The 27,891-nt window shown below is 42.8% G+C and overlaps 2 protein-coding genes across 5 annotated transcripts in view; both read right to left on the reverse strand.

The window, feature by feature from the left end:
• Positions 1-21,689, reverse strand: part of npas1 (neuronal PAS domain protein 1) — a 66,628-nt gene extending 44,939 nt beyond the window's left edge. Inside the window, exons 1-4 of one of the 4 annotated variants that reach the window (XM_085243469.1) lie at positions 19,433-21,689; positions 19,195-19,335; positions 16,062-16,142; positions 13,836-13,996 (exon numbers count right to left, since the gene is read on the reverse strand). The gene's annotated coding sequence lies outside the window, so the exon portion shown is untranslated. Of the gene's footprint in view, positions 1-13,831; positions 13,997-16,061; positions 16,143-19,194; positions 19,336-19,432 lie in introns of all 4 variants that reach the window. The other 3 variants (XM_085243470.1, XM_085243471.1, XM_085243472.1) reach the window with 3 other exon arrangements.
• A 1,757-nt stretch (positions 21,690-23,446) lies between these two features.
• arhgap35a (Rho GTPase activating protein 35a) overlaps positions 23,447-27,891 on the reverse strand; it is a 62,947-nt gene continuing 58,502 nt past the window's right edge. Inside the window, exon 7 of the mRNA XM_085243474.1 lies at positions 23,447-27,496. Within this exon, the coding sequence (XP_085099600.1) occupies positions 27,025-27,496 (472 nt within the window). The 3' untranslated portion in view covers positions 23,447-27,024. The remainder of the gene's footprint in view (positions 27,497-27,891) is intronic.

The following is a 27,891-nucleotide window of genomic DNA, read 5'->3' on the forward strand; positions in this document are numbered from 1 at the left end:
CCCAAAGCTTCCAATCTCTCCTCTAAAATCCCTCACCCCTCTCACCTCACGGTCCCAGTGGTAGAGCCTCCAAACACCCCAACCTTCCAACCCCGCCCCACAGCCCCGCACGGCCAGATTGTCCATCACAATACACCCAACCCTTTGCAGGACCTCTACCACCTCCACTGTACTTTCTGCTTCCCTTCCCTCCTAAGTCACATGCAGTCATCACCGCTGCTTCATCTTGTATTTCTCCTCCTTGATTTACCCTGTAAACTCCTCTTTTTGCCCCCTCTTCCCATCTGCCCCTTCCTCACGCCTCCATTCTTCCTCCTCTGCCCTCCCCAGTCCCAGGTGAGCTGACGACACAAGGAGAGCAGAAACACTCTGCGAATATTAATGGTTTGATCTGAATATTAATAAAGCTTGCATCTTAATGATCTATAGAAAAAAAACAAAGAGCCACAGTCAGGGCTATACTGCCTGTATTCACGCACACACACACACACACACACACACACACACACACACACACACACACACACACACACACACATATTCATAGGCTTGCGCATACATGCAGACACACTGGGCTGAACTATCTGTCCTGCACTGTGTAGATTAGTTAAAACAGGGCCTTATCCTCCAACCTGCTGTTTAAATGCTGAGCATCACGTTCAAGACAAATGTGTTGTCTTTTTTTCCTCCTCTCAGTAAATGAAGACACCTCTTCTTTCCCACGTCCTTCTCCTCTATCTCCTCCTGTTGCTTTCTTCATTTTCTTTTTATCTGCTTCTACTCGTTTAGTTCAGGCAGCCCCCACTCCTCCCTCTACCTCTCACGGTTGCCCCATTTCACCCCTCCTCCCTTCCTCTTTACCAGCACTCTCCCTCTATTCCCCCCCCCCAACTATCTCACCCTCTCACGCTCTATCACTTTCTCACTAGATTACCCCATCTCTCCCTCTCTCCCACTCCCAGCCTCACCTACTCGATATTCCAGCCTTGTTCTCCTGCAGTCTCCAGCACAACTTTCTGACCCACTTCCTCTCTCCTCCCTGGCCCCCTGATCAAAGCCTGCAGGACGGCATCGCCTTGGGCAGAGGAGAGGGAGTGAGCGAGATGGGGGGATGAAGGGATCCGAGCTGGGGGAAGAGAGAAAGAGACAGATAGAGAAAGGATAGAGCGGCACGAGAGAGAAGGAACAGAGAGATCACAAGGACAGGAAGAGGAGCCAGGTGCCCTCTCAGCCCAAGGACAAAAGCTCTTCCTGGCTGATCACACACACACACGCGCACACACACACACACACACACAGCAAGCCTGTCAGCGCCGTCACATCTGGTCGTGTACGTTATGTCTGACGATGGCATTGACATTAATGTGGTGTGATAAAAAAATACTGTGTTTTTTTTTGTGGGCCATTTTTGTGTGTTTTTTTGGGGGGGTTTTGCGGTTCGAATCCCCAAAACAAGTCAACTTTACAAGTGATGGCCATTAAAATTCAACAGGATGTTTAATAAATTACACTTTCAGATTACATGTTGTCCAATCTTGTTATTCTGTTTTGCATTCAGGTGCGGCACAGGTGAGTGCACTGACAATGTGTATCTGTATCTCAGCAGGTGTCAGTCAGCCTGCAAACTCTCCCTCCTATTAAGTCATTTTTATCTCAGAACAATTGAAAAAAAGATCTGCGCAGATAAGAATTTCAAATATGTTGCACAATCAAGTCATATTTTTCTTGATTGCGGTGCAGCAGCCAGCCCTCTCTCCTTTGTTGATTTTAAGAAACGTGCACTCACTTCTTAAAAGTGAGTACAAAAATTTAGTGCAAACTGAATTTCACTGACATGTTCTAACACATTTTTAAAGCCCAATTTTAAAATAGCCCTTTTTTTTCCTGCAGCGCACAGCTTCCTCCTCTGTGGAGTCGTTATAATTTTAAGAACCTGTGTCTGGCTTTGAGATGTAAGATCTGTCCATCCCAGTGGCCGTGTCGGTGGGGCAGCTGGGGCGGGCAGAAAGGATGGAGGAACATCAGCCCATTTGTATCCAGAGCGAGGTGGCGTGTACTTTAACATTCCCGGCGCATCCCGACAAAGAGCACTAATTATAAATAAATTAGGGACACGACACGGTGTGCCACAGGGGGACCAGCAAGAGCAGTCACAGAATAGAGAGACTGATAGAGAGAGAAGAGGCTGCGTAAAAGAAATGGAGAGAGTTAGGAGAGAGGGAGAGGAGAAGACAGAGAAGAGCAGACAGGAGAGATTTGGCAATGACATAGAGGAGCAAGTAGGAGAAGAAAGTAGATAAGAAAATAGAGGAATGGAGCACGGGGAGGCCTGGGGATAGAGAGGAGCGCAGAGAGGAGGAGTGAATGCAGGAGGGTATACAAGGCCTGAATCCTCAAAATATAGCTTGAACATACCGGTACATCTGCTGCCAAAAAACTGACAAGATTCTCTCTAGATGACGGAGGCAGTGCAATATGTTTGAACTGAGATAGAAAAAGGTGGCAGGGAAATTAACAACCAAAATGAAACCGAGGGGAAAAAAAGAAATAAACCCAATACCACATGAACTGAACAGTAAGCGCGAGATGAGGGAAAAAAATACTATCCTCCATATCTGTTAAGAAATGAGTTCCTGTTATTTTAGAAGTAAATAATATAAATCTGATGAAATAAATACTACACAATAATCATAAGGTTGTGATATCGAGCAGAGTGTTCTACACACACTGGTAGTCAACACTCCCTACCTGCCACTCAAGCTTATCTGAGATGACTTGTCAACCAAGCAAGTGCATGTCAAGAGACTGCTGCATATAGTGTGTGTGTGTGTGTGTGTGTGTGTGTGTGTGTGTGTGTGTGTGTGTATGGAGCAGGGAGATCTGTTTCTGTTTCTTTGTGCCCATGTGCACGTCGTTTTGTGTGTTTGGAAGCGCACGCATGCTCTCGTCTGTGTCTGGGTGTCTTGCGTGTGTTTAGCTAAGTGTGTGCATGTGCACAGGGAGAGAACCTCGCTGCTATCTAAATGGATCGCACTTCAGAGCGTGCCACCATTTCTCAGAACCTGCCATCTCCACGCAGACAGACAAACACACCGGCGGACAGACCGCGAGTGTGGTTTTTCGTGTCGGGGCGTAGAGTAAGGGGTGGGGGGTGGGGTGCATGCTCAACCCACTTGCTCCACTCAAGGTTATGTCCTGCCTGAAAGTTGAGAACTGATGACCGTCGCCGCAGCAGGGAAATGCGCTGGAGTTCCGGAGGACAAATAGCCGCTGTCTTTTACTTGCGGCCATTTCTCTGTGTAATGTGAACGTCTTAAATGATGGAAGAACAAAGTGGCTGGAAGATAATGCCAGGAGACATTTATCGTCGCGAGAAAAAAAACCTGCTTTGTGTCTCTCCGGCTGGACCGAGTCTTAGAGCTGGGGGTCAAAGGTCAGCTAGCAGTGACACAGACAGAGAGAGGTTGACAGACTGACCTGCGACTGCCCCACCGATATGCTGACCCCCCCCCCCACACACACACACACACACACACACACACACACAAAAGTGACACCACAGTAGCCATAGTTACTGAGCTGCAGACAAACATGATGTCAGTGTATGACACAGGGGTGGCGAGAAGACGACGAGAGATGAAAAAAACAACTCATCTAAGATTCTCCTCAACACGCTCACGTCCACGTACGACTAACTAGCCCCCAAAAATTAATCTTTCCAGAGAGAATAGGAATCGGCGTGGTTGCTCAAATCAGGCGCGACATAAAGTGCAAATAATATGAAACGGTCAGGGTCTCCATTATCAAAGTCTATGCTTTTGTCTTATAGGCTCTAAACTTTCTGCACAGAGGAGAGTTAAAGAAGAAGAAAGGTAAAGAAGGGCGGGAAGACAAGAGAGCAGCAGCTTGTTGCATTAGCATTCCACCAGCAGAGAGGCTGTCTGTTTGCCTCTGGCAGCAGCCGAGAGAGGGGGACACTCTCTGCATCCTCACGCAGCTCGTCTATCTCTCCCTCTGTCTGTCTCTGCCTGTCTCCCTCTCCCTCGCTCACCCTGAGTCTGTCTGTTACATTTCTCCCACCACTCTGCCACTGCCTGTCACTGTTTTTCTCCACTCTGGATGATTTTCTCTGCAGTCTTCTTGTATATTCCTATCACTCTATCTCAAACTGTCATCTTACTGTTTATCTTTCTCTCTACTAATTTCTATTTTGTCATCTTTTCTCTTTAGCTTTTCTCAGGACCTCGTGGCCCCGATCTCGCACAGAAATGATGCTGTTCACAAACTAGAGAGCCCTACAGATCAAGCCACGAGGGACGATAGTGAGTATTGAAACAACGTGCTGTGTCGCGATCTGGGTGGGTTCAACAAGTTCCTATAATGAGTTAAAGTACTCAGATTGTGTTTTTGTTGTAACGACTAAGGTGACGTGTTCGTGTTGCTACTCAAGTAATCAAAACACGCCTGTTGAAGAGGAGAGGAGTCACAGCTTAGGAGCAAGACTGCAGAGAATTCACAGGCTTGTTGCTTTTTAAGCGGTGGCAGAAATATCAACTTGCTATGCAATGAGGCAAAACACTCACAAAATAAATGGACTACAAATCCTCTGGATGTATACCCAACATTCATCCATTTTCTTTCACTTATCCAATTCAGGGTTACGACAGGGCTGAAGCCACTCCCAGTTGTCATAGGGCGAGAGGCGGGGAACACCCTGGATAGACTGCCAATCTGTCACAGGGCTAACGTGGGGAGACAGACATGCATTCATGCTCACATTCATACCTACAGCCAGACTGACAATCAGTCTAACACGCAAGTCTTTGGACTGTGGAGGAAAGCCGGAGCATCCATTGAGAGCACGCACTCCGCACAGAAAGGATGCTGCCCAGATTCAGACCACCTCACCATTGTTCCACCCAAACTAAACTCAAGGGGATGTAATTTTTTTGTATGTCATAGAGATTAGGAAATGCTTTAACAGGTTTCTTTTTAATGGCACTAATGTAAAAATTGTACCGTGTGATGATGCATGTGGACTTGAATTTACTTACAGTGATGGCCAAAAGAACCTCTTATTTCGAAGTTTTTACATTTCAGGATATTTTTTAAAATCATCTGGTCTTTAGCAGATCTTATCAATAACACATAACACATTACTCTGAGTTATTATTTATCTGCCCAAAAACTGAAGCCAGAAGCAGTGTTTAAATGTAGCATACTCTTCTGTATATCCTCTTCTGAAGTAAGACTGTAAAGTAGCAGGGTTGTTTTGCAGCCAGATCACCTGGGTCCCTTGCAGTCATTGAGTCAACCATGAACTCCTCTGTATACCAGAGTATATGAGGCCATCTGTGTGACAGCTAAAGCTTGGCCCAAAATGATGTCATGCAACAGGACAGTGATCGCAAGCACAGCAGCATATTCACAGTAGAAAGGCTGAAAAAGAAAAGAATCGAGGTGTTGCATTGGCCTAGTCAAAGTCCAGACCTCAACCTTACTGAAATGCTGAGTAGAAACCTTAAGAGAGCTGTGCATGGGTGCTGGTTTAGCACACAGGCTGAGCAGGCAACTATTTGCTGTAAGGCTAAATGAAACAGACTGGTTCAATTCTGACCTCAGGCCCTTTTGCTGCTCGTCCTCTCCTCACTTTCCAGTCCTGTCGCCGTGTTATGTAATAAAAAAGTTGTGTGTAAACCTGCAAACCTCAAGAAGAGTGGTCCAAAATGACTTCACAAAGTCACACAGATCAATTACTGCAAGCTAGTACTGCTAAAGGTGGTTCAGCAAGCTACTGGATCATAGGGTGAAGCTAATGTTTAACACAGCTTCTGCATTTTGGTTTAGTTTTTGTTAAATAAATAATGATGTAACATGGCATGTGTTGTTGTTCGTGTGAGTTTTTTTTTTTTTTAAAGCCCATAAAAGCACTGGATGACTTTCTATTACACCCTGATATGTAAAACTTTCACTGACAGAGTGAACTTTCTTTTTACCATAACTCTATGTGTGAAATTACTTGTTAGACTTTCTGAAATGACAGTTAGTTTTATCTACCAGTAAAATAGAAAATGTATAAAACACAGCAAATAAATGGATTTATATTCACACACGAGTTTCAGTCTCTTTGCTGTTATCAACGTCTGAAACATGTCTGCGCGTACACATCGTGCACATTCATTCCAATAATCATTAGATTATTGCATTAAAATGGTAATTTATTTATAGAACTATCGTGAGGGTTAATAAAAGTTTCTACAACACTGAGTCACGAATGTGTAAACTTTGTCATACAAGTCAGTGTCGCAGTCAAGTGCAAAGCTAAGCTGAGTCCCTTTTTGCTGCCATGGTGATTGTAATAATTCTTGGCCACTCCAAGCATGCAGATAAATAAAAAGCAATCCACTAAATAGTATCATATTCATTTTTAATAATTCATTGAATGTATTAAAGCCAGAATTTTGCATTAATTATTAAATGTCATTCGTCCTGTAAATGAATACAGGACAGAAAATGGAGAGCACAGCCCAATCAAAACATCCTATTTAATCTTATTTTATATTGTGCAGTGCTCTGGAGGGAAAAAGTGTTCATTTATTACCTTATCTTTACTGGATGGTGGCAGCAATTGGACAAATGTACTGTGCAGTCTGTAAGTCTGCAACGATCACATTGTTTAAGTTCTGTAGTTAAAATTAGAATTTTAATGCGATTTGAGTTCTGGCCTTCAGCTATTGTGGCATTATTTTATGTCTTTAGTATGTAACCAAACAGAATGGTTTTGCAGTAAAATCAAGATTTGAGATCAAAGCTGTAGTCGCTCTACTGTAAAATGTTTTATTGCAAGTAAAATAAATGGAATCAAATGTTTATCTAAAGCTTTAAACTGATGTATACCTGGATTGATTTTGTACAGTATCTGTGAAGGTGTAAAGACCGGGAAAGACATATTTCTTTTTTATCTCTCGAGCCTTTGCCAAGTTGTCACTGGCCAACAGAGGCCCATCTTACTTCTGCCAGCCTAAAAGATTCTGCTCAACAGCAAACAAAAGCTGTGAATTTGCAAACATAACACTTTATACATGTTTGTGTTTGCAATCTTACTTGCAAAAAGGACTTTTATTGGAAAGAATAACTCAAATAACCACTCGTTAAAATCAAGGGATACAGAAGAGCATCTCTGAATGCACAGCATGTCAAACCTGGAAGAAGAGGAGCCCACCCCGTAACACTCCTGTCAGGCAAGAACAGGAAACTGAGGCTATGATTTGCACAGGGTTACCATAACTGGGCAACTGATGATTGGATAAAAATTGCCTGGTCTAATGAGCTTTGATTTCTGTTGTGCCATTTGGATGGTATGAGGGATATTTTCTTGGCTGTGGGTCCCTTAGTTCTGACTCAGCATTGTTTAAATGCCACAGCCTACCTGAGCATTTTTGCTGACTGTGTCCATCTCTTTATGACCACAGTCTACCCATCTTATGATGGCTGCTTCACACAAAGATAATGTGCCGTGTCACAAAGCTTAAATAATCTCAAAGTGGTTTAGCTGACAAATCTGCAGCAACTTGTCTGATGCTATCAGATAAACATGGAAACCAGGACCTGGTAATTTTAAGTAAAATAATTCTGAATTCAGCGACTGTATCTATATCTGATTTTAACTGATGAACAAAAAATACTATTAAATTATTAATTACTATTAAATGGAAGCATTCTGGCTTCTACATCGATTACATGGTTCTGCAGAGATCTTCACTGTGCACACGTCACACATAGAACATCATTTTGAGACATGTTGAGAAGTCAGTTTTGGTCCCAAACACAAAACCTTCAGTGCACAAGTGCAGAGACGCATTACTACAAGTTCTGAATGTTTTAGTGAGTGACAAGTTATTCCAGTTCATTCAAATGTTGTTGAAAAATGAGTCTTAAATGGGTATTTAACTTGCTATTTTGCACTTCCCCTAAAGTCCCCAAATTATGCAATTGTTACATTTTTAATTAATTATAAACATAGCAATTAAGTAAAAGCTGAAAGTAGGGAGAATCAGAGCAGTTGTTTCATTTAAATTCAATTTGTTATATTAAGCAAGTTTAATACAAGACTTTTCTAGTCCAGCCATCACAGCATACTTTTTTATAAAAATATGGGGGGGGGAAACAAACCCCCATATTTAACATAAAAAACACAATTTGAAACAAAAGTAGTAGACATAAATCACTATCTTCCTAACTACAGACTATTCCGTCTGCCACATGTACACACATTTGAAGTGAGCTGTCAAGAGGGGAAAAGGGGCCTTTGACTCAGCCCATCTTCTCTGCCATGAAAGAAGTCAAACATTTTGAGGATCCAACTTTTGTCAGCAATTTCTACCAGCCTGCGCATGAACTGACGCCTTGTGAAAATCCATCACAGTTTACCATCACGGTCTTTGTGAAAACAACAAACATTTGCTTTTCTATAACCCACACGGGCTTCTGCAACAAAGTGTATGCAGTCTGAAACATATTCCAACAGCAATGCAAAAAAAAAAAAAAACCTTAATAAATATATTTAATAACAATAAAACTAAATCACCTTATCAGTATGATGAGTACTCACCATAACATTCTAATGATTGCTCAGCTTTATCAAATTTAATTAGATTATAAAGGCTTAGCCTCCAAATAGCTCTGGGTAAGTAAATCACGTGCCGCTCAAGAGCTGAGCTTAAGCCAAGACAACTCTGTACTGTAGCCACAGAGACAAAATGCATTCAAACAAATTAATAGTCCATTAAATAAAAGCAAACCTCTGCCAGCTAATAGTACCTTAAAAGCATATTAGCATTAGAACAGGATAGACACCCATTTATCTCGTAGGAAAGTGTTTCAGCAGCAAGAAAGTCGGAGTTAAGTGAGCATGAAGCCTCGTGCTTCTTCCTTTACATACATGTGACTTCTGGTGGTGGAGGTCTTTATCCCCCACGGCGCTGTGAGTGATGGTCGACCTAGCCCGCACATGATCAATCCCCCCCCCCTTTTTTTTCTTTACTTTTATTTTTTTTTTACATTGTCACTGAAACTCATCCTTCTCATTTAAAAGGTACTGTATCTCCCATGTCTCGATTAATCTCACTCTCTCTCTCTGTTTGCCCTTCCGCTTTTCCTCTCCCTGCATCCCCGCATCCATCTTGTTCCGGCCCTCCCCCTTCCCTCAGGCCCAGCCACCACTCTGGTATTCCCAAAGTCATCTGCAATCAGACATCTTCAGTGGATTAATTACACTGTCCTCACACAACTTGATTGAGCATCTAACATCTACACCCACCTCCTCAGACCCCAATGCTCCCTTCTCACCCCCACCCACTTACAGACGTTGAATCCTTTCTTCTCACCATCTTTTAAGCGCTCTTTCAAGCTGCCCCCATTCCCTCCTTTTTCCACCTTCTCCTCTGAACCTCTGCCTTCACCCTAACCCTGTCTTTTCTAAAACTGCTTGAGCGGTCATCCCCCGTCTTCTCTGAGAGCCTGGTTAATTGGACATTGATTGGAAGAGCCCCTCTCCATGATCTCTCCAGAATATTGGGATCGCACTAATTGAAGAATTAACTTGGGTGAGACTTGGACCTGGAAAAAGAAGCAGGAGAAAGGAAAAGACAGACAAGATGCTTCAGCTAAAACAAATAAAACATCTTTTTTTGTTTGTTTGTTTTTCTTTTTTCCCCCCCCTTTCTCAACATCTCTTCTCTGCTCTATTTTTCTTTCTCTCCCTCTCTTTCTTTCATTCTTTCTTTCTCCCTGTCCTATCCCCCAGTCATGTCTGTCCCGTCTGTAACAACCGAAAATAAAATTAAAATAAATACATAATTAAAATAAATGTCAATCCAATGGACCAATATGGCAAGGCCATGATGATGCACTTGGTAAAGTAAATCTGCCAGGCATCTTTCTTGGCCTCAGACAACAATTCTGATGGCTAAAGATCCAAATGGGACAGACATAAAACAAAAAAAAAGAAATACAACAGCGGACAGACGCATGCACAGGAAAAGGCATGCGATGAACTGCGTTTAACAATGAGTAGGTATAGACAATTTGCCACATTGTGAGAGTCGTTATCATTTGATTTTGAGTGACTTTAATCCATCAGCTTCTTTAGCAAAACAAAACAAACAAAAAGAGAAGAAATTAAACTTCTCCAGAAGAAGTCTTTAACTACAGGGCAATCTTAACTTATTTCAGCAAATAAATACACACAGTCTCTTTTTCACTCCTCTCTCCAACACACAACAAACACACACATTTCACATCAATCACAGATCGCAGACCATAACCCCAAAAAGCCGAGTGCAGCTTTGAGTCATTCTAAAATCATGATGGATGACAACTTCCCAAAGCAATCCCTCTGCGTGCCACCATCATTTAACTAAAGGCATCAACCTGCCCCAGCTCCTCTGTTTCCTCGGCCCGGGCGCTCTGGACACCTCCTTTCAAACCCCTGACATGATTCTGAAAAAATATAGTCCTGAGCAGACATATGAAGGCTGCCACTGAAGAATGGGCTTCACCCAAGTTTCTGATCCTGAATCCCCCTCCCCTATCCCCTTCGCAAACTGTAAAGGCAGCAGGAGACGGGACTGTGAGGAGGTTAAACTGACCTCGGGCTCATGCTTTGGAGCAGCTTACCCTGGAGTGTGAGATGACAAAACATTTAGCCCGATCTCACTTGCAGCTCACTGACAGGCTGAAACAAAAGAACAGCCTCGGAGGAATTTCAAATCATTGAATGAATGTCAATTAATTTCACAGGACAGAGTTGAATTGATTAGAATATAAAACAATCTTTCTTGAAAGCAAAAGGGAATTGATGTCCAAGGCCTTCAAACAGCAAAAGGGAGGAAGACAGAGAAACGACAAAATGAAAGGAAAAGACGGATGATTTTGTGCGTATCGGTGTGCGCGCTTAATTGTACTCAGGTGCGTGTGCCAGTGCGTTTGCGTGTACGTGTCCGTGTGTGTGAGCTCAGCACTTGTGTTGCACGCTTGGCTGGCAGGGTGTGTGTAAAGTAATTAACATGATAGCCTCCATCTCAGCCTGATAGCCTGTTCCCTGCAGCGAGGTCGTTCAACAGACACCAACAGACACCTGAGCTGCATCTCAGACACAACCCTGCATCTCAAATGCAAACACACACACACAGACACACACAAACATGTTTAACCCACATACGCCTGCTACCAACAAACACCGAGAGCATACGGTTATCGGCGCAAATGACAGGATGCATCTATGCCTGTCAGCAGCACATGGCATGATAGCTGACAAACAGTTTCTTCAAAATAAGCATTTGTTAATTCACCCTGAATATATCTGAGATATATGTATATATATATTTTTTTTTTTTTTGCAGAGCGAAAGAGAGTGCAGAAACCAAGCAGCAACCTTCTTGGGTCAATGCAGAGGAGCCACAAACTGCAGAACCCCAAATGCTCACACAGACTATTACCACAAATGTTCAAATACCTCTGAGCAGAAATAAGCAGGTTAATAGCAAATTACAAAAAACATATTTTCATTCCCATGGCTACACTTATAAAGGAGGGTAATTTATTTTATAAATGTTTTAAATTTGACAAATAATTATTTGCCCCTTTAAGTGGCAGGTGGATGCCAAAACAGGCTAGCTGCCTTCTTTTTTCACTGAACTTAAAAGTGGATCAAGTTTATAGTTTATATGTCTTGTGAATTATTTTAAATGGAATTACCTCAATAAATAATATGGCTTGCTGTGCCACTCGTGTGTGAGTGTGTGCAGTGGCCACATATAGTTTGCAAAATGCATTTTGCTGTGCAAACTGTGACAGTGCTAGTGAATTAAAGTTGAGGCTGCAACGTGCACCCACAAACCAACAGGTGACAGGCGATGTCAAGATGAAAAATGTGAAGTTGTTTTTAACAGATCCAATCTCCACTGAATATAATTTAACAAAAACTAATGCCAAACTTATGGTCTATGAGTTATGGGAAGTTAGCTGAGATATGCCAGAGATGTGTTTGCATTACGGTGAAGAGTTAATTTTTTTAATTAATTTTGGCCTAAACATGATCACATTTTCATGATGCATACTAGCAGCAGTTCACGCAAGCATGATTACAAGAACAATATGGCAGTCAATGACATGAAATAATGTAATAATACTGTAATAATAAGGAATAATGCTTTCTTTTAGTGTACAAAATGTTCTAGTCAAGCAAAAATAGGTTAAGCTCATATGGAAATATATGAATCGTGTTAGGAATGTTGACTATAAGTGCACAGGTGAAAGTTGTTGAAAAGTGGCCCCATATTGGAGCTCTCTATACCAGAAAAAGAGTATTCTTAATGATGCTGTAACTTTTTTAAAAATTTGACTGAAAGGAATTAAGCACATTTTGATTCTGCTAACTGACACATAAACAAAAATGAGGGAGTCAGAAAACCAGCTTTGTTGTATGAGATATAAAAACGTTAGTGACGGGCACAGTGCTGATAATATCCTTCCTCCTCCTCCAATACAATCTATTGTTTCCCTCTACTTCTATCCTAATAACCCCCAAGACCTTCACTCTGCTCCTCTAATCCTAAAACAGTGTCTTGATGCAGACCCTCAAACCCCCTCTTTAGCCCTAAACAGTCCTCATTTGCTAAAGGATTAGAGTAAGGGCAACAAGGTCAAAGGTAGGCCACCACCAGAGACCCAAAAAAGAAGAAATACACACAGCGAAGTGAACAGAGAGCCACACAAACACACACTCATTAGCATTGTGTCAACTCTAAATGCGTGATGCTGCTTTAGAGCACACAATCTGAGGAGCAGAATTGCATTATGTATTCACTTACTGTAGGTGTGTAGGCAGGACCCTAACCCCAAGACATGTACTGAAACAGAGACACAAATTTGCATGAGCATGTACAGAACTAAATAAAATTGACCTTAACTCTCTGAGTCGAAAAATACGAACACCCATTTGGGTGAATTAAAAACAGCCGGGGTAAAAAAACAACACCTTTACAACAATATCGCCACTAAGGTATCGCTGAGTGAAGAAGTCTGGGAGAAAGACGAGTGGAAGAGTTGGGGTGAGAAAAGTGATTGTCAGGGAGAGAAGAAACATCACTCTGAAAACTTCTAAAGAAGGCCCTGCTCTGGGTTTTAAATGCTCTCCTCCCTCCATCACTCCCTCTCTCTTCCCACTTTCCTCTCATCCCTTTCATGAATTAAAAGCACGGCCGGTCTGTGGGGAGAAGCATAGTTAATTCCGATCAGATCTCCTCCTCCCCCCCTCTCCTTCTCCCACAACCCTCCTCCTCTCCTCCCTGGGCGACGGTTGCCGTGCAGTCTGACAGACGGAGATGGGATCTGACAGTAAACAGGCGTGTGGATGCCCGGCGCGTGATTGACACGTAGGCAGGTCGGTGGGGGCCCGCCCCCCTCCTAATCCTGCCCTGTCAGCTCTAATTGGGGAGGTGGGGCTCTATGTCACCAAGGTGACTGATTGACAGGACCCCAGCTTTGCATAGATATGAGGGAAAGGTGGGGAGGTTCACGCATGGCAGAACACTGTTAACACTACTATACTGCTAATAGAGATATGTGTGTGTGTGTGTGTCCGTGTTTTGGGTGTGTGCGTGTGTTTGTGATAGCTGTACACTCATGCACATTCACAGGAGCCCAGATGCAGGTGAACACACTCAAGAACATGGCTGAGCACACAAATAAACCCACAACAATAACAATGAACAACATTGACATGCATACAAGATGTCTGAACACAGAGTGCATCTACAAACACACATACGCACAGCCTCCTGACATGGTGTGATGAAGAGCAGGGGTTGTAAATGCTTCGGAGTGCTCAGATATGGAATTTCGTGGAGCAGCAGTCCAAAGGTCTTCACAATGTCAAGGCCAATGAACAGCAGGGCGAGGATTAGGCACTTTAACAGGGGTGCAACACGTCAACCTGTGGAGGCAAAGATGTATGAGCTGTGTTAAGTGAAAGATCATGTGAGTATCTTTGCATGATCAAAAACCACAAAGTGAATAAAATTAATAATCTTAATATAACACAATATTCTCCTGGGAAGACTTGGGTATTCATGGCATTCATGAATGTTACTTTGACATGAACTAAACACTTAAACACAGATGCACACCACATGTAAATCCCCAATAGCAACACCACCGCCACAAAATAGCATCCCATTGCAGGACAACACAGCCTGCATGACTGCCCAGGTTTTCGCAGTGATGCATGGTCTTTGTCATGGCATTGGGTCAGCGCCTTGGCAAAGACCTAAAGGTATAGTGAGCAGCCCCATTCCATGAATGCCCCGCCTAAAAAGCCCACAGAATCCCAGTGCCAGACAAACAAAACCCAAAGAAAGAAACAAAAAAAGCAACATTTTACAACTTCAACCTAAAGCGCTCTATCTAAGCAAGATAGCATGGGTGCTGTAGGAGTAAAGTCAGTTTCAGTCCACTTCCTACAACACACCCCAAGAGATTCCTTGTTCATTACCTAACAGCCACACCTATTTTTCTGCCACATAAAGAACTTTATATTTACATTTATATCTGCATCTATACATATTTATATTTAAATGTATATCTTTAAGATATATTTGAATGTCATTCAATGAATTTGATTGGAATAAAGACGTTTTACCAAAAACCTCCTTGAAATTGGGTTGGTTGCTAGCAGATTGCAGTGGTCACCTGTACATGCATGGAAGATGCCAACTTGTCTGTAAACATTCATTTACTCTCTAAGCTATAGTGAAATTTTAAATTAAGGTTAATTAATTAACAAATTCGCATTAAAAGCAAAAGTTGTGCCTTGCTGCTACAGCTGATAAATTTCAAAAGTCACAACATGCGGGTGAATAATTGGACTCTGTTTCTGGTTTGGGTTGCAATTTTTAAAATTTGAATACAGCTAAAAGAGCAGTTTGCAGACTTCTTCCATATAAACCACAGGCATTTGAAGTGACCAGTCAGCAACTAAAGCAATCGCAATGAGGTTTTCCGTGTAGTACTGTTTACATCTTTGCAATCAGCTTCACACCAGGGCACCCAAACAACATCCCACAACCACCAAACCGGCTAGCAAACAGTGGTTACCATGAGGTTGCTGACCAGTTTCTAAGCCTGCATGACTGAGGCTGAAGCAAGTCATTTCATAGTAACTGCCAGCAGTCTCCAGCAACCCCTCACAATCAGCAAGGAAATACACATTTCACTCTAGTGAGCGGTGGTTCCCAGATGTGTTGCCAGTGTGTAGGCCTGAGTGGCTAGGTTCAGCATTTTTGCGCTACATTAGCATGTTAGCAGGCTAACATTCAGTTGCTAGCATTAAGCACAAGGTACACCTAAGACAAAAGTGAAATACTGAACCAGTGAAATTTGGAAAATTAAAAAAGTGGATACATTTTATTCTCCGAGAAACATGAATATCTGAGACAACAGACCAGATCATGCATTATTTTTCCTTCTGTGCAGAAACAGCTGACATGTAGCTGGTGTTTCATTTCAGCAAACATAGATAAAAGTTTGAAGTCAGAATAGTGAGAATTTCAGTGAGAAAGATATTAGTTAAATAAATCCTACCTTTATTAAGGTTGTGATGATGTTTACAGATGCTCATTTACGCTTCTGATCTTTCGGAGTCCAAAGGTTTGGCTAGTTTGTGGAGTGGTTTGAGTACATCCCACTTTTCACTAATAAGTTTTGCGAGTGATATTCTATGTTTTAAAGGCCTGAAACATATTCAAATTTAAGTCTGAGACCACAAACAAATCACCTAAAATAAGGATACTGTTTCATAAGAATGTGTCAAAGACCACTGCTGTAAAATTACCTTCTAATGATATCTGATTTTGGAGGGGTAATTATAAATTGTTAACTGTCATACAACATAGCTGTTATCTTTATGTGTGAATTTATTTTAATGGTAGTGTGCGTGAGTGCTTGTGTGCACGTGAATGGGTGCACGCATGCGTGCATTTTGATTGACAGCTGCCACTGACCTGTGCCAGTCAGAGTGCCATGCTGCAGGGCGGTGGGGTCGATCGCTGCGGAGATGACCTTCGCCCTCATCTGCATCCTGCCTTCATTAGCAGAGCAAGGCAAGGAGAATAACAACCCAATAAATTAATAAAGAGAAAGAGGGAGAGTGGAGAGAAGGCAGGGTGGGAGGGAGCGGACAAGAGGAGAGCAAGAAGAGCAAGGGTAAAATGGGAAGAGAGTACAGGAGGGAAGGAAGCAGATGCCAGGAAAGGAACCATATGAGAGGAAAGAGCGGAGCGCTAAAGTATAGACGGGTGTAAAGAGATAGAGGGAAATACTAGCAAAATAGGGTGTGTGAACATGAGTGTGAAGGCTAAGGGTCTTCGGTCAGTTCAGGCAGAAAAACAGGCTAGTGAATAAGAGAAAAAAGCAGGAGAAGACAACGGGCAGAGAGGGTAAAGGTAACTGTTAAATACTTTATAACCCTATCAATAAAATCCAAATGCAGATTAAAGATGACTCTGCAGTATATTGTGAGAATGTACCAAACCCCAATTGAACAGAAATTATTTACCCAAGAAGGGCTGCAAACTGATATTGCCAGATATATTCCTCGTGCTGATTCACCAATGTGGCTCTGAGCGCCGTTAAAAAGAGTATTGATACATTACCATCTGTACTTGGTGTTAAATGCCAGTATAGAAAGTGATTCTCTAACTGGCCCAGGGAGTCAAATTTTGACGAGGGCCAAATGTTCCAGATTTTCCCTCTCGTTCATGATCGGGATGAAGTTAGCATGCCAACCACACAGCAAATGTGTTAATAAAGCATGAGGTCTAATCATCTACTATTTCACTGGATACATAGCCTTGCCGGTCTTGTTCACAAGAGCACAGAAATACAGGAAAATACCTCTCAAAAACCTCCACACTTGCAGTAAAAAGACACACAGCAGAGTCCAAGGGAAGCTTTCCGCGTAAATAAATTATGAACAAGTATGTTACGCAGGATAGACTGTTGGTTGGAGCTTTCCCAGGAGGCCTCTAGCAATGATACTTTCTCATCTTCCAGCAGAGTTGTATAGCATGCACCACCTTCCATTACTCCATCTTTGCGCATGAAAATACGGTCTATCCTTATGCCAGGAGATCTATGTTTTAAATTCCTCAAAGTGTAGCTGTTTCCAGCAATGAACTGCACCGTTCAAACTTATCTGGTGTTGCTAACACAGTGCTTCCCAACATTCAAGTCAGATCTAACCCCACTGCCCTTACAGATGACAGCAGTGACACCACAGTTGATTATGTATAAGTTTTCTACTCATATAGTCTACAGTGTTTTTGTTCAGTGGTCTGTCAAACCTGTACACATCATTAGGCAAGCTAATTTATAGTATTTCCACTGCCTCCATTAAAAGGCAGTTTCATTTGCAAATAGTGGGAGTCTTGAACATATTTGGACAGATTTGACCCACGCCTAAAAATGACATGCAAGTACACTAGTGGTCAGAAGTCACTTTTTGAAGGTATTTTTCCCACCAGTCTCTGGCACTGATTTTTTTTTAACCACTCCTTAATACAAATCCCTTTAGTTGCGAGATATCTAAAGGGTTTCTTGCCTATACTTCCTTTTTACCAGTCCCTAAGGCAGTGAAGCAACCCTAAAGCACAGCATTTCCACTACCATGATTCAAAGCTGTTATTGGGTTCTTCTCCTGAAATGCTGTTCTTTGATCTGTACCAAACATGTCTACTGCTACTATGACTGAACAACTCTATCTTTGATTCATCTCTCTAGCACGCATTCCTCCAAGTATTCTGGTTTGCCTACATGGTCAACGGACAAACAGTAGTTCAGGTGCAATGCTCCTACTTGAACAAAGGATTCTTTGGTACACAGCCTTTCCAGTTGAATTGTGCATAATCTCGTTCATGTAGCTACATGCTGATCCTGAGATGAAATTTAGGGGTTCTTTTTGTGTTAAGAAGCCTGTTCTTGGAATGAATTTCTTTGGAGAAAGCAAATTTCGATAAATTAGACAGGTCACTTAGAGATAGATGATACATGTAGATTTCCAACATTGAACTTATAATCTTTTTTTTATCTAAAGATCTTAAAGGTCTGTTTAGTTGTTAATGTGATGATACCACAAACCCCAGTATCAAAAAGAACAGCACAGAGACCTCAGTTTTAAGGAGGGCCCCTGAAACTCTCTGAGTTTCAAATCTTTGTCATCTAAATGTTGAGGTATACTTTATCTCTCATTGTGACTCATCTTTATTATTTGTCTATTGTTATTTATCATTATCATTTGCTGAAATTACGAAAATACTGCACAACAAAAAAAGTTATGCCTCATTTGTGTTTACTACATTTATCAGTAGACAGTGGATCTATGAGGATGTGGCTCCACAGTGTAGTGGTTTACACATTTGCCTAACCAATGAAAGAGCCTCGGTTCGTGGCTGGGAGGAGACACAAATTTCTTTAGAGTTGCCTCAGGAAGTGCATCCAGCATAAAAATCTGTCAAATTAATATGCAGAGCTACCTGTTTTGGCAACCCTTTGTGAATAAGGAACCATAATATGTGTTTGTCCAAACAAATGAAATTGGATGTCTTTTGCTTTCATGCTACACTTCCTCCGGGTGTATTTGTAGTTGGAAATCCCTTCTGACTCACTTTTGAATCATTTCTGACTGGAACACAACTTGCAGTCAGAAAACAGTATAGATGTTTCAGTTTGAGATACTGAGAGTTCATCAAGCCAGTCACAGACAAGTCTAACTGAATTTGGAGAGGCAGCAGCATCAGTTCTCCCAGGAGCAAAGCACAGCCTGCCATAACCGCCTAATAACACACATAACATCAACAAGACCCATCTGCTGAGAAGACAAAGGCAGTGCGCCTTTTCCATGTGTCTACCCATAAAGTGCTGCCTGTTCAGGGTCGAGGAGTGTGAGTGCCGGTGAGCGGGCCCTGCTGTGCAGGGGAGGAAATTCTCAGGACGATCGATGCAGAGGATTAGGACCGGCTTTGGGGCTCAGAGGCCTGGATCTGAGCAGTATTCTCAGTGGGGCCCCTGGGAGAGCTGGAGAGGAAAGCTGGAGGGAAGAGAAGAGGAGGGGCAAGGAAGAGAGGAAAAAGGGCTAACCTGGAACTGTCAAGAGGCTGAAAGAAGGTTGGCCGGGCTGGGAATAGAAGAGCATTCGGCTCACCAGGTGACATTATGATTGGCACTGAAACCCCACCACCCACTCTAATAAACACATACTGGTCAGCCTGATTGGATAAGCTGGAAAGTACAGAGGGAGGAGGAGGAGAGTTAATGTAACAAAATAGAGAAAACAGATAGACGAACTTGGATGAAGTCGGCTATTTGGTCTCCTTACACTCCATCTTTTAATTTTCTTCCGGCCAAATCCGTAGTTGTCTTCTAACTCAATGAGCGCGGCGCACAACAAAAGGCTCCGTGCGTCTGTGTGTCTGCCTCTGATGCTCATGATTGGTCAGCCCGTTCGCCAGCTCGCCGCTCTCCCCCGGGTACAGACGGTTGGATCCATGATTCATTTTGCAATGAAGAAAAAAGGAGAGAGCGCATGTGAGAGAAGAAACAGCCAAGACCACTGGGAAATTATACGGTGGAGCAGCGTGGTGGATCTGGAATTAAACGGCATAATTAATCAAGTAAAAAAACAAGCACGTTGCTCATACATTTATTATTTGCATTTTTTCCACTTCAGGAGATGTAATCAGCAGATATACATTGGGGCCCCTGATCCTTGTCACAAGGACCTGAAGGCTGAGCGCCTGTTTCGACCACTGACCCTCAAAGTATAAAGTAGGATCAGTTCTGCCCAATGCTTTTTTTAAAATTCATCACTGACTATCATCTTCACACAATGCCCTCTGCCTCCAAAGTAATCTCTACAACAAGCAGAACAAGCCTCACAGAATCACGTTGTTGTCTCCCTATGCTTTAAATTAGGGCGTCTGCAAAATTGGGTTCACAACTCCGGGCCCTCGGCGGAGTTGTTCTGTATTATGAGGTGCGCGCTCTTGGCACGATGAAGAAAAAACCCAAAAAAATAGCCACTTTTGGAAAAACATGGTGGACTCGCAGGAATATGATCACACAGCTGCAAAGGCAAAGCCGTGTAAACATGGGGCGAAGGAAATTCAGAATGGCAAAATGTGGCAACAAAACTCGCACCGGGCTTCATGACATTTTGTAGCACTGTAACCGCGTGACAGCTGTTGCTTCTTCTTTCAGTGTTCCCTGGTTTCCCTCTAAGTGATCCCCGCCTCTCTTAAAGATGCACTTACAAATTGGGCACAGATGATTTAGCTTATTTGAAGCTCGGTTAGCTGTCTCATCTAGCTGTAATAAGCCATTTATCAAATTACTGATTGGCACGTGTTTTTCTCACCGCCTTCTTCTTTTGTAGCAGACAAATGCTGCTGATTGGAGTTAAACCTAACTTAAGCCAACATTTGGAGTTATAAAAATTTAATGTCACCCCTTATAAGCCGTGTTTTTTTTTTTTTTGTTTGTTTTTTGAAGGGCCCCTTTGTGTGACCCTGGCCTCCCTGGCCTGTGGTCACTTTGACTGTGATATGATATGCAAAAAGTTGTTAAGTGCATGAATGCATATTAAATCCCTCTCAGGAAGCCCAGAGTTGTCTTAGCAGACATTTACATTATGTAGATCCTCATTTCATAAAAAGCTAATTAAATGTATGCTAGCATGCACACAGAACTTTGACTTACTTTCAGACATTTGAATGTTTTTTAATCAGCATATCCCATGTATTCTAATATGTTTTCCTCATTGTTCTGTGATCAGTGAAAATGTAAGGCGTATTTATAGGATCTGATCTCTTAGCTCATCTCATACACACTACATTTTACTCACTTATCAATCCTTTATAAGTACTGGCAGTAAGAGTAGCTATAACAGGCTGTTTTTTATTGTGGGAATATTGATTTTCCCCCTCCATGCGCCACACATACACACAGGATAATCAGCATGAATGGGTCATATATACACATTTGCACATCATGGATATCCTCCGCTTTCACCCACGTTATACCCATTACACATAAATACCTCCGCCAAACAGTTTGAAACGTATCACTCTTCAGCTGGTCAATATGGCTTGTTCCTGAAGCGCCATCATCAATCGAGGTATCAATATGGAAATACCACTGTGACCCAGACATTAATCAATTGGGCTCCTAGGGGAGGAGAGGCAGGGCAGGGGCACCTAAAATCGTCAATGAGACGGATCGGGCCGCAGTCAGGCTCGGACAGTCTGTATTGATAAGAGCATTTCCACCTGTAGCGGCCCGAGCGGAGAGACAGGTCGCATCTGAATTCAATACCCGCCGCCGCAGCTGCGCGCTCCGAGCCCAGAAAGACACGGTTGAGCGGAGATACGTGCCTCGACTTATCATAAGACCAGTCTCTTTTCTCCATATATGTCGCCTTCCTCCTCATCCCCATCCACAATCTTTTCCTTCTGCCTCAGAACTTTTAGGCCAATGCGCCGCGCGGAAAAAGCATCACGTCTCTAACGCAGACTAACAATGACTTTATATTAAGTTCTTTTGTCTTTATTCCGAGGCTTACTTTGCTGAGCACCCCCTCCCGCCACCGCCTCCCTCTCCTCTCACAATCTCTGGAGTTTAGTCAAACCTGTTTCCTCCCCCAACTTCAGACTGTGAGAGAGGAAGTCAGTGAGAAAAGTCTTCAGATGCTCGTTTCTCGCATCCATCTCGCTGCGAGCGCGGGATTAAAGTGCCTTCTCACCGCTGACACCCAAATCTTGACACAATCAATTAGATCCGCGCTCACTGCTTTTGCTTCGTTTACCCAGATACAGTAAGCAGCGAGGTGGATGGTTGGTAGCGTGAGACAAGTCAGCCTCCTAGTGGTGCGCTTGCGTATGCGCAAGGAAGAGGAGGAGGATCGCTTTACTAAAACAAAGTGGAACATTAGATCAGTGCAGCCGGGTAAAGAAAAGGCAAAGGTTGGGTTCGAAACCGTGCAAATCTCCGTGAACGCAACATTGGCTTGTCAAGCAATGTTGACAGTCCCCATATTTGACTTCCAATCACATCCCAGAGCACTCTCTCCCTCATGGTGCTTCTTAAAGGTTAGAGTTCATGGGTCGTGTGTCCTGTGTGCACACAGGCCTGCCCTTTTCATTCCTAATCAGCTGCTCTTTTTTTTTCTTACTGTGCCAGAATGGAGCGATGCACCACAAAGGTCATGGACATGGATTTCCTTTGGTTTGACTCAATGAAAAGGTCAGATGAGGGCACCATGAAATGGCAGTGAGGCCTTCACATCGGCCACACAGGGACCAGAGTTCTTACATCACCCTGAAATGGCACAGACCGAGCCTCTCTTGGGCCGCTCTCACAGGATCCAGGAAGGTCCTGTGGGCTGCTGTGACCTTGTCCCCGTCCCCCTGTGACTTAAGTGTCCCTCAGCAGTGTGCAGAAAGAGCAGAGCATCAGACTGTGGTACAGAGATTTGTGTGAAACTAAACTTTTTTTTTTAGCCCATGGTATAAGTATACTTCTGCTAAACTGCATTATAATATACCAAAAAGCTGTCTTCTATAAAAGACTCTGTACTTTTCTCCATCCTGACATTTCTTGTTGAAATGTGAAATGTCTTTGCTGGTGTTTTTATATGTTTATAACAGCACTGTCTGTCTTTATAAAGGTGCACTAGATTCATATTTAGCTTCAGTTCACGAGACCACTTTTCTGTGGTGATCATAGTTCTCTTTGGCATCAAATCACAACACTTGCAGACATAGACAGGTAAACTACCAGCTCACTTAATATCCACTGGTTTAGTCGTCAGCTTCCTTCCTTCCTCCTTTAACTACAGCTTTGTTCAAATACCCCATTTAAATAAAGCAGCATTTTTGTTGAGCACCACCATAATTATCCAACAGCCTACAAAAATAGATGAAACGTGAGCATTACCTCTGTTTCAAACTGAATGACATTATTTTTAGATAGGGATAAATCATAAGAATTCCAATGGTGTTATGTGAATAAACTTAATAGTCAGTTTTAACACTTTAAGGCTTTAAAATGTTGACAGAAATAACCCAAACACCATCTGGACACAAGTACACCCATAACATTTGACCAATCACACACCTTCTTGGTCACTGAGAGCTATTAATGATTGTAAATATTTACCACAGTCTGTAGTTAATAGAATTAATTTCTATGACACCGTTTTTATTTTTTTCATTTCTTACGACAAAGCTTTATTAAGAGAGGATTCACCAGTTGAAATATCTGGGCTGTTATGGTAGCTTGGGGTTTCCTAACACATGACGTAACTAAACCGATAAAGAGACACAGGAGACGAGAGTTTTACAAGATTTGATTTATTAACTATGATACAGATCACATAAGGCCTTGCTGTATACACCATTCCCATTGAGACAAATTACCATACTCAGTAAATAATGAGTTTTTTTTTGTTTGATGTTATCATTTCAGTTTACAGTACTTCATTTATTTATTTTTGTATCATTTCCACCCCACCCCCCATCATTTCTTAATATTTTTTTTATTATCTCTTAAATAGTGAGAGTGGTGGAGCCCACTTCCTTGGTCCGGAAGAAATCATGCACTATACTGGGCTGGTCTCTCAATCGTTCATCAAGAAATTGTTAAAAATGCTTCTTTTTTTTAATTAATAAAATAAACCATAAAAAGAAACTTTCTCTATCACCACTGACTAAAGGGAAAAGTGTTAGACCCCCTAACATACCAATAAACAACCATTTGAATATAGCTTTGCTTGTTTCTGAATTTAACTTAACAGACATCTGTCACCATTGTTGCAAAAAAGAAAAAAAAAAACAAGAAAAAGGAAAGCAATGCAGCCACAAATTATCGCTCAAAGTCACATTTTCAATTTTTTTAAATTATCCAATGTTCTCCTAAACTGTCACTTTTTCTTCCCATCTCTCACTCAACCCTTTTTTCCCCTCCAGTCTTTGGCTGCCTCACAGTCAGTTCAGTATTAACACATTGATATACACAGGGAACGCCACTGGCCGGCGTTCACACACAAGTACCAGTGGTCACCCCTCCTTCCCTCCGTCTCCCAAATAAAGATCCCATTCACCAGTTTGCTGTCTGTCTTCCCTCCCTCTCGCTCCCCCCTCCCCATTCTCTCTCACACTTTCACTGAGGATCAGTGTGTGTAATCTGGACGAGCTAACAGGGTTACACAGTTGGGTAATGACCGCGAGAGGAGCTGCATTCCTCTCCTTCACGTTTGGTGGGATCACACTGGTGTCTGGCCATTTGCCAAGCAACGCTTGCTAGCATGTTAGCTCCGACCTGCTCAAACACACACTCTTACACACAAACTGTACATACACTCACACACACGCAGTAAATAGGTAGTGTGGACTGATAAAAGCTCCTTTAAGCTGAATGTTTTTTTTCTTATATCTTTGGGCAGAGAGAGAGAGACGCGCAAAGATGCAATTTAGTGTCAAACAGAGCAGGTGACCTCAGTGAGCATCTGCTTAACATTAACACACATAACTTCACATTCTTACTCAAACTCAAAGCACGTGCATGAATGCACACGCACTGCAAAACCTGCTTCGATCGGGGCTCAGCAATTCTCCTCGAGCCCCATCTTGCTGGTTTCTACGGTAACAGCAGGCTGTGAGCAGAGGAATTCATTCGAGTCATGCAGACGGATGAATGGACTGTCTGTTCTGTCTGCTGTCTCTCCCGGACCCAACTGTCTCTTGGACAGCGAATGACGAGGGGAAGCGGCGGCGTAACAGTCACGATGGAGGGAGTTTGGCGTAGTGGTTGCACTCTTGCAAATTACATTTTGCGTCCACCAAGAGCAGGTTTTAATCTTTGTTTTAGAGACATGTCTCTAAACACTGTCTCATGAGAGGACAACACGCTGGGGCCTAGAGCAGCGGTTACCAATAATTTCCAAGGATAAAAAGCCTCCCACCTCTCAAGGCTTGAGCCTTACTTCCAGCTCTTATTTCTTGCATGTAATGCTACATTGTGCCTCAGTCTCTAAGGCTTCATATTCTTTCTCTAAAATAACTTCTGGGTAGTGGAATGAACTCCTTTACAAAGGGCTGAATGTTGAGTCGGTGCCCACAGGGGACTAACAACTAAAGACACAAAGGCAATTTCATTCACTGCATGCTTAACCAACTGCAATGTGGCCACATGCTTTGCGGTTCCACTGTTAGGATCTATGTAATCTCAACTGATTTTTACCAGATTTAAAACTGCCACAGTTGCTTAATTTATAATTTTACACTTAAGTTTAACCTACTTGACAGATTATTCTTGACAATTGCACCTAAGAGAGAATCTGAAGCAACACAAACCACAGTAGGAGAAGGATGCTACGCCCATGCAGCAGTGGAAGCAACGGCAATACCCATTTCTTCCTCTAGATGTCAGTGGTGTGCTCTCAGAAAGAGACAGTAGGGTGGACTGACAATAAAGTGAACAGTGGCTGTCATGTCATGGCAGCTCCAATTTAAAATGTGCCTTAAAAGTGCTCAGAAAAGTGCTTTATGAACAAGGTCCTTGGTATGAAAACTGCAGCACCAGCTCACTCGTGAATCCACCACAGCGTGAAAGAAGAAACATGACAGGCGGGGATCCAAACCTGGAATTATTTCCACTCTCTGTCTAATGCAGGGAATTTCAACAAAACGTCAAGGATACAGGTGTGCTCAGGGAAGCAGCCAGCCAGCCAGCCACACATTACACTAGTTGCCAGTTCGGCTGGGATTTTTCATAAATGAACAACATAATAAAAACAAATGGGGACAGTGGTAATGGGAACGTTGACTGAAGGCTTTCACCAAATAAAATAAAATAATCACATTTTAAGCTGTTTGTGTTTACGAGAACAGAGCATGAGGATGAAGTTCAAAGTGACAGAGAGTGGGAGGAGCCTTCCCAAAAATGCATAGACAGCACAGTGCCCACAATCCTTTGCTCTAATTTGCTGCCCAGTAGATCCAGTCGGGTGAGTTTTTTTTTTTTTTTTTTTTTTTTTTTTTTTTAATGTGCTTGGCGTACTGCCTCAACTAAAACTGATTTTGTCTGTGTGTGTGTGTGCGGCAGAGTAAAGGGTTGACAGATAGGAATTTGTGATCGAGGAGAACATCCTGTTGGGTGAGCAGCAACTCGTGTCTCTTGCTCAAGTCCTCTGTACAGTGGTGAAAGAAACAAATGTGTGTGTTCAGGCTCTCTTATCCACTTTGTCTCAGATGCAGCCTCCAATTACATACAGCAGGTGGATTGATTTGCAGAAAAAACAAAAAAAAAAAAAAATGAAAAAACAAACGTGTGCAGGCCACCAAATTTCCCAGCACAATCAGAAGCTAAGGGACTGAGGAGAATGGCTGTTGGAGGCACACTGGCCACTGGGTGTTTGCATTAAGTGCATGGTTGTGTGTACGCTGAAGCAATCCCAACATAAAGGACTACACATTCACCCTTGTAATTTACTTCTTAGTCCCTCCCTGAGTCCCTTTAACAATTACTGATACATCTGACTCTTCATTCGCCTGTTTGTCTGTAGATTTGCTATAAGGCAAGGAGGGCAGATCTAGATGAAGTGAGACTGAGAGACAGAAAGGGATAAAGTGGCAGGGAGGGAGAAAGATCATACTGTCAGTTCAAAGGCTCCTCAGTGTTTCTCCTTCCTGGCTTCTGTGTGTCCGTTTTTCTGAAAGCACTGAAGGCTGAAATAAATGCCCCCCTTCTTCTCCCTGTACATACTGCATCTCACTCGCTCTCTCCCAACTTCCTACTTCAATTCATCTCCTTCACATCGTTCCCAAAACTTCAAAATCTCTCATTCTGAAACCTTTAAACTGAATCTTGTTATCCTTCTGCTTTTTCCCCCTCCGCTTTCCCTTGATCCCTGATTCACAGTGTGTGTTGCTCTGTCGGGGGGTGATGCGGGTGCAGGGAGGGCGGCAGCAGGGCCGGGAGCGGCGACTGGGGAGTAGGAGGCGGGGAATGGGATGGGGACTGATGCTGATGGGAATGATGGTGGATAGGAGGACCATAGTGAGGAATAACAGGTGGAGTGGCAGGGAGGACGTAGGGAGTTGGGGACGGAGCTGTTGAGGATGAGTAGCCTCCAGCCATGCAGGAGTAGGCAGAGGTTCCTCCTCCGGAGAGCGTAGCTGTGGGGGAGCCAGGGAGGCCGTCAGCCAGTGGCTGATTGTAGAAGAAGTATGCACACTGTTGGATGAAGCTCTCGATGATTGTCTGGTAGGTGCGGGTAGCAGTCAGAGCATCCATGGTGGTGAAGTCTGGTCTCATGAGCGTGGGCCAGAAACAGATGGACAAGTTCTCACTGGTCATCAAGTTCATCTTGTTGTTCTGGCTCACCCTGGAAAACAGAAAGAAAGAAGTGAAATTATATGATCATTGTCGGCAGGCTACCCCCCCCCCCCCCCAAATATCTGTAGGAAACATTTTTGATAAAACTCAAAGTTTCTAGAAAAAAACTCATTATTTTGAAAACAAACATAAATCATACATAAAAGTAAACCAACACAGTTCCAGTGAACAGATTGCACACATTATTATTTGTTTATGTAAAGGAATGACATTGCTTCACTTCGCTAGGTTGCATCGACAACATCACATCACTGTCAACAGGAACATGGTGACATTGGTTATGCACATGCACCTAATCAAAATCAGTGTTTTATTTTATGTCTTAAATCTTGAATTGGCCCAGGATCTGATAAGGTCCTTCAGAGCATGAGCATGTTTCACAAA

Source organism: Mchenga conophoros, linkage group LG14 (assembly GCF_057382185.1).
Source record: "Mchenga conophoros isolate Kocher_MC1m ecotype Shallow Benthic linkage group LG14, M_conophoros_male_GT1.1, whole genome shotgun sequence".
Lineage (NCBI taxonomy): Eukaryota > Metazoa > Chordata > Actinopteri > Cichliformes > Cichlidae > Mchenga > Mchenga conophoros.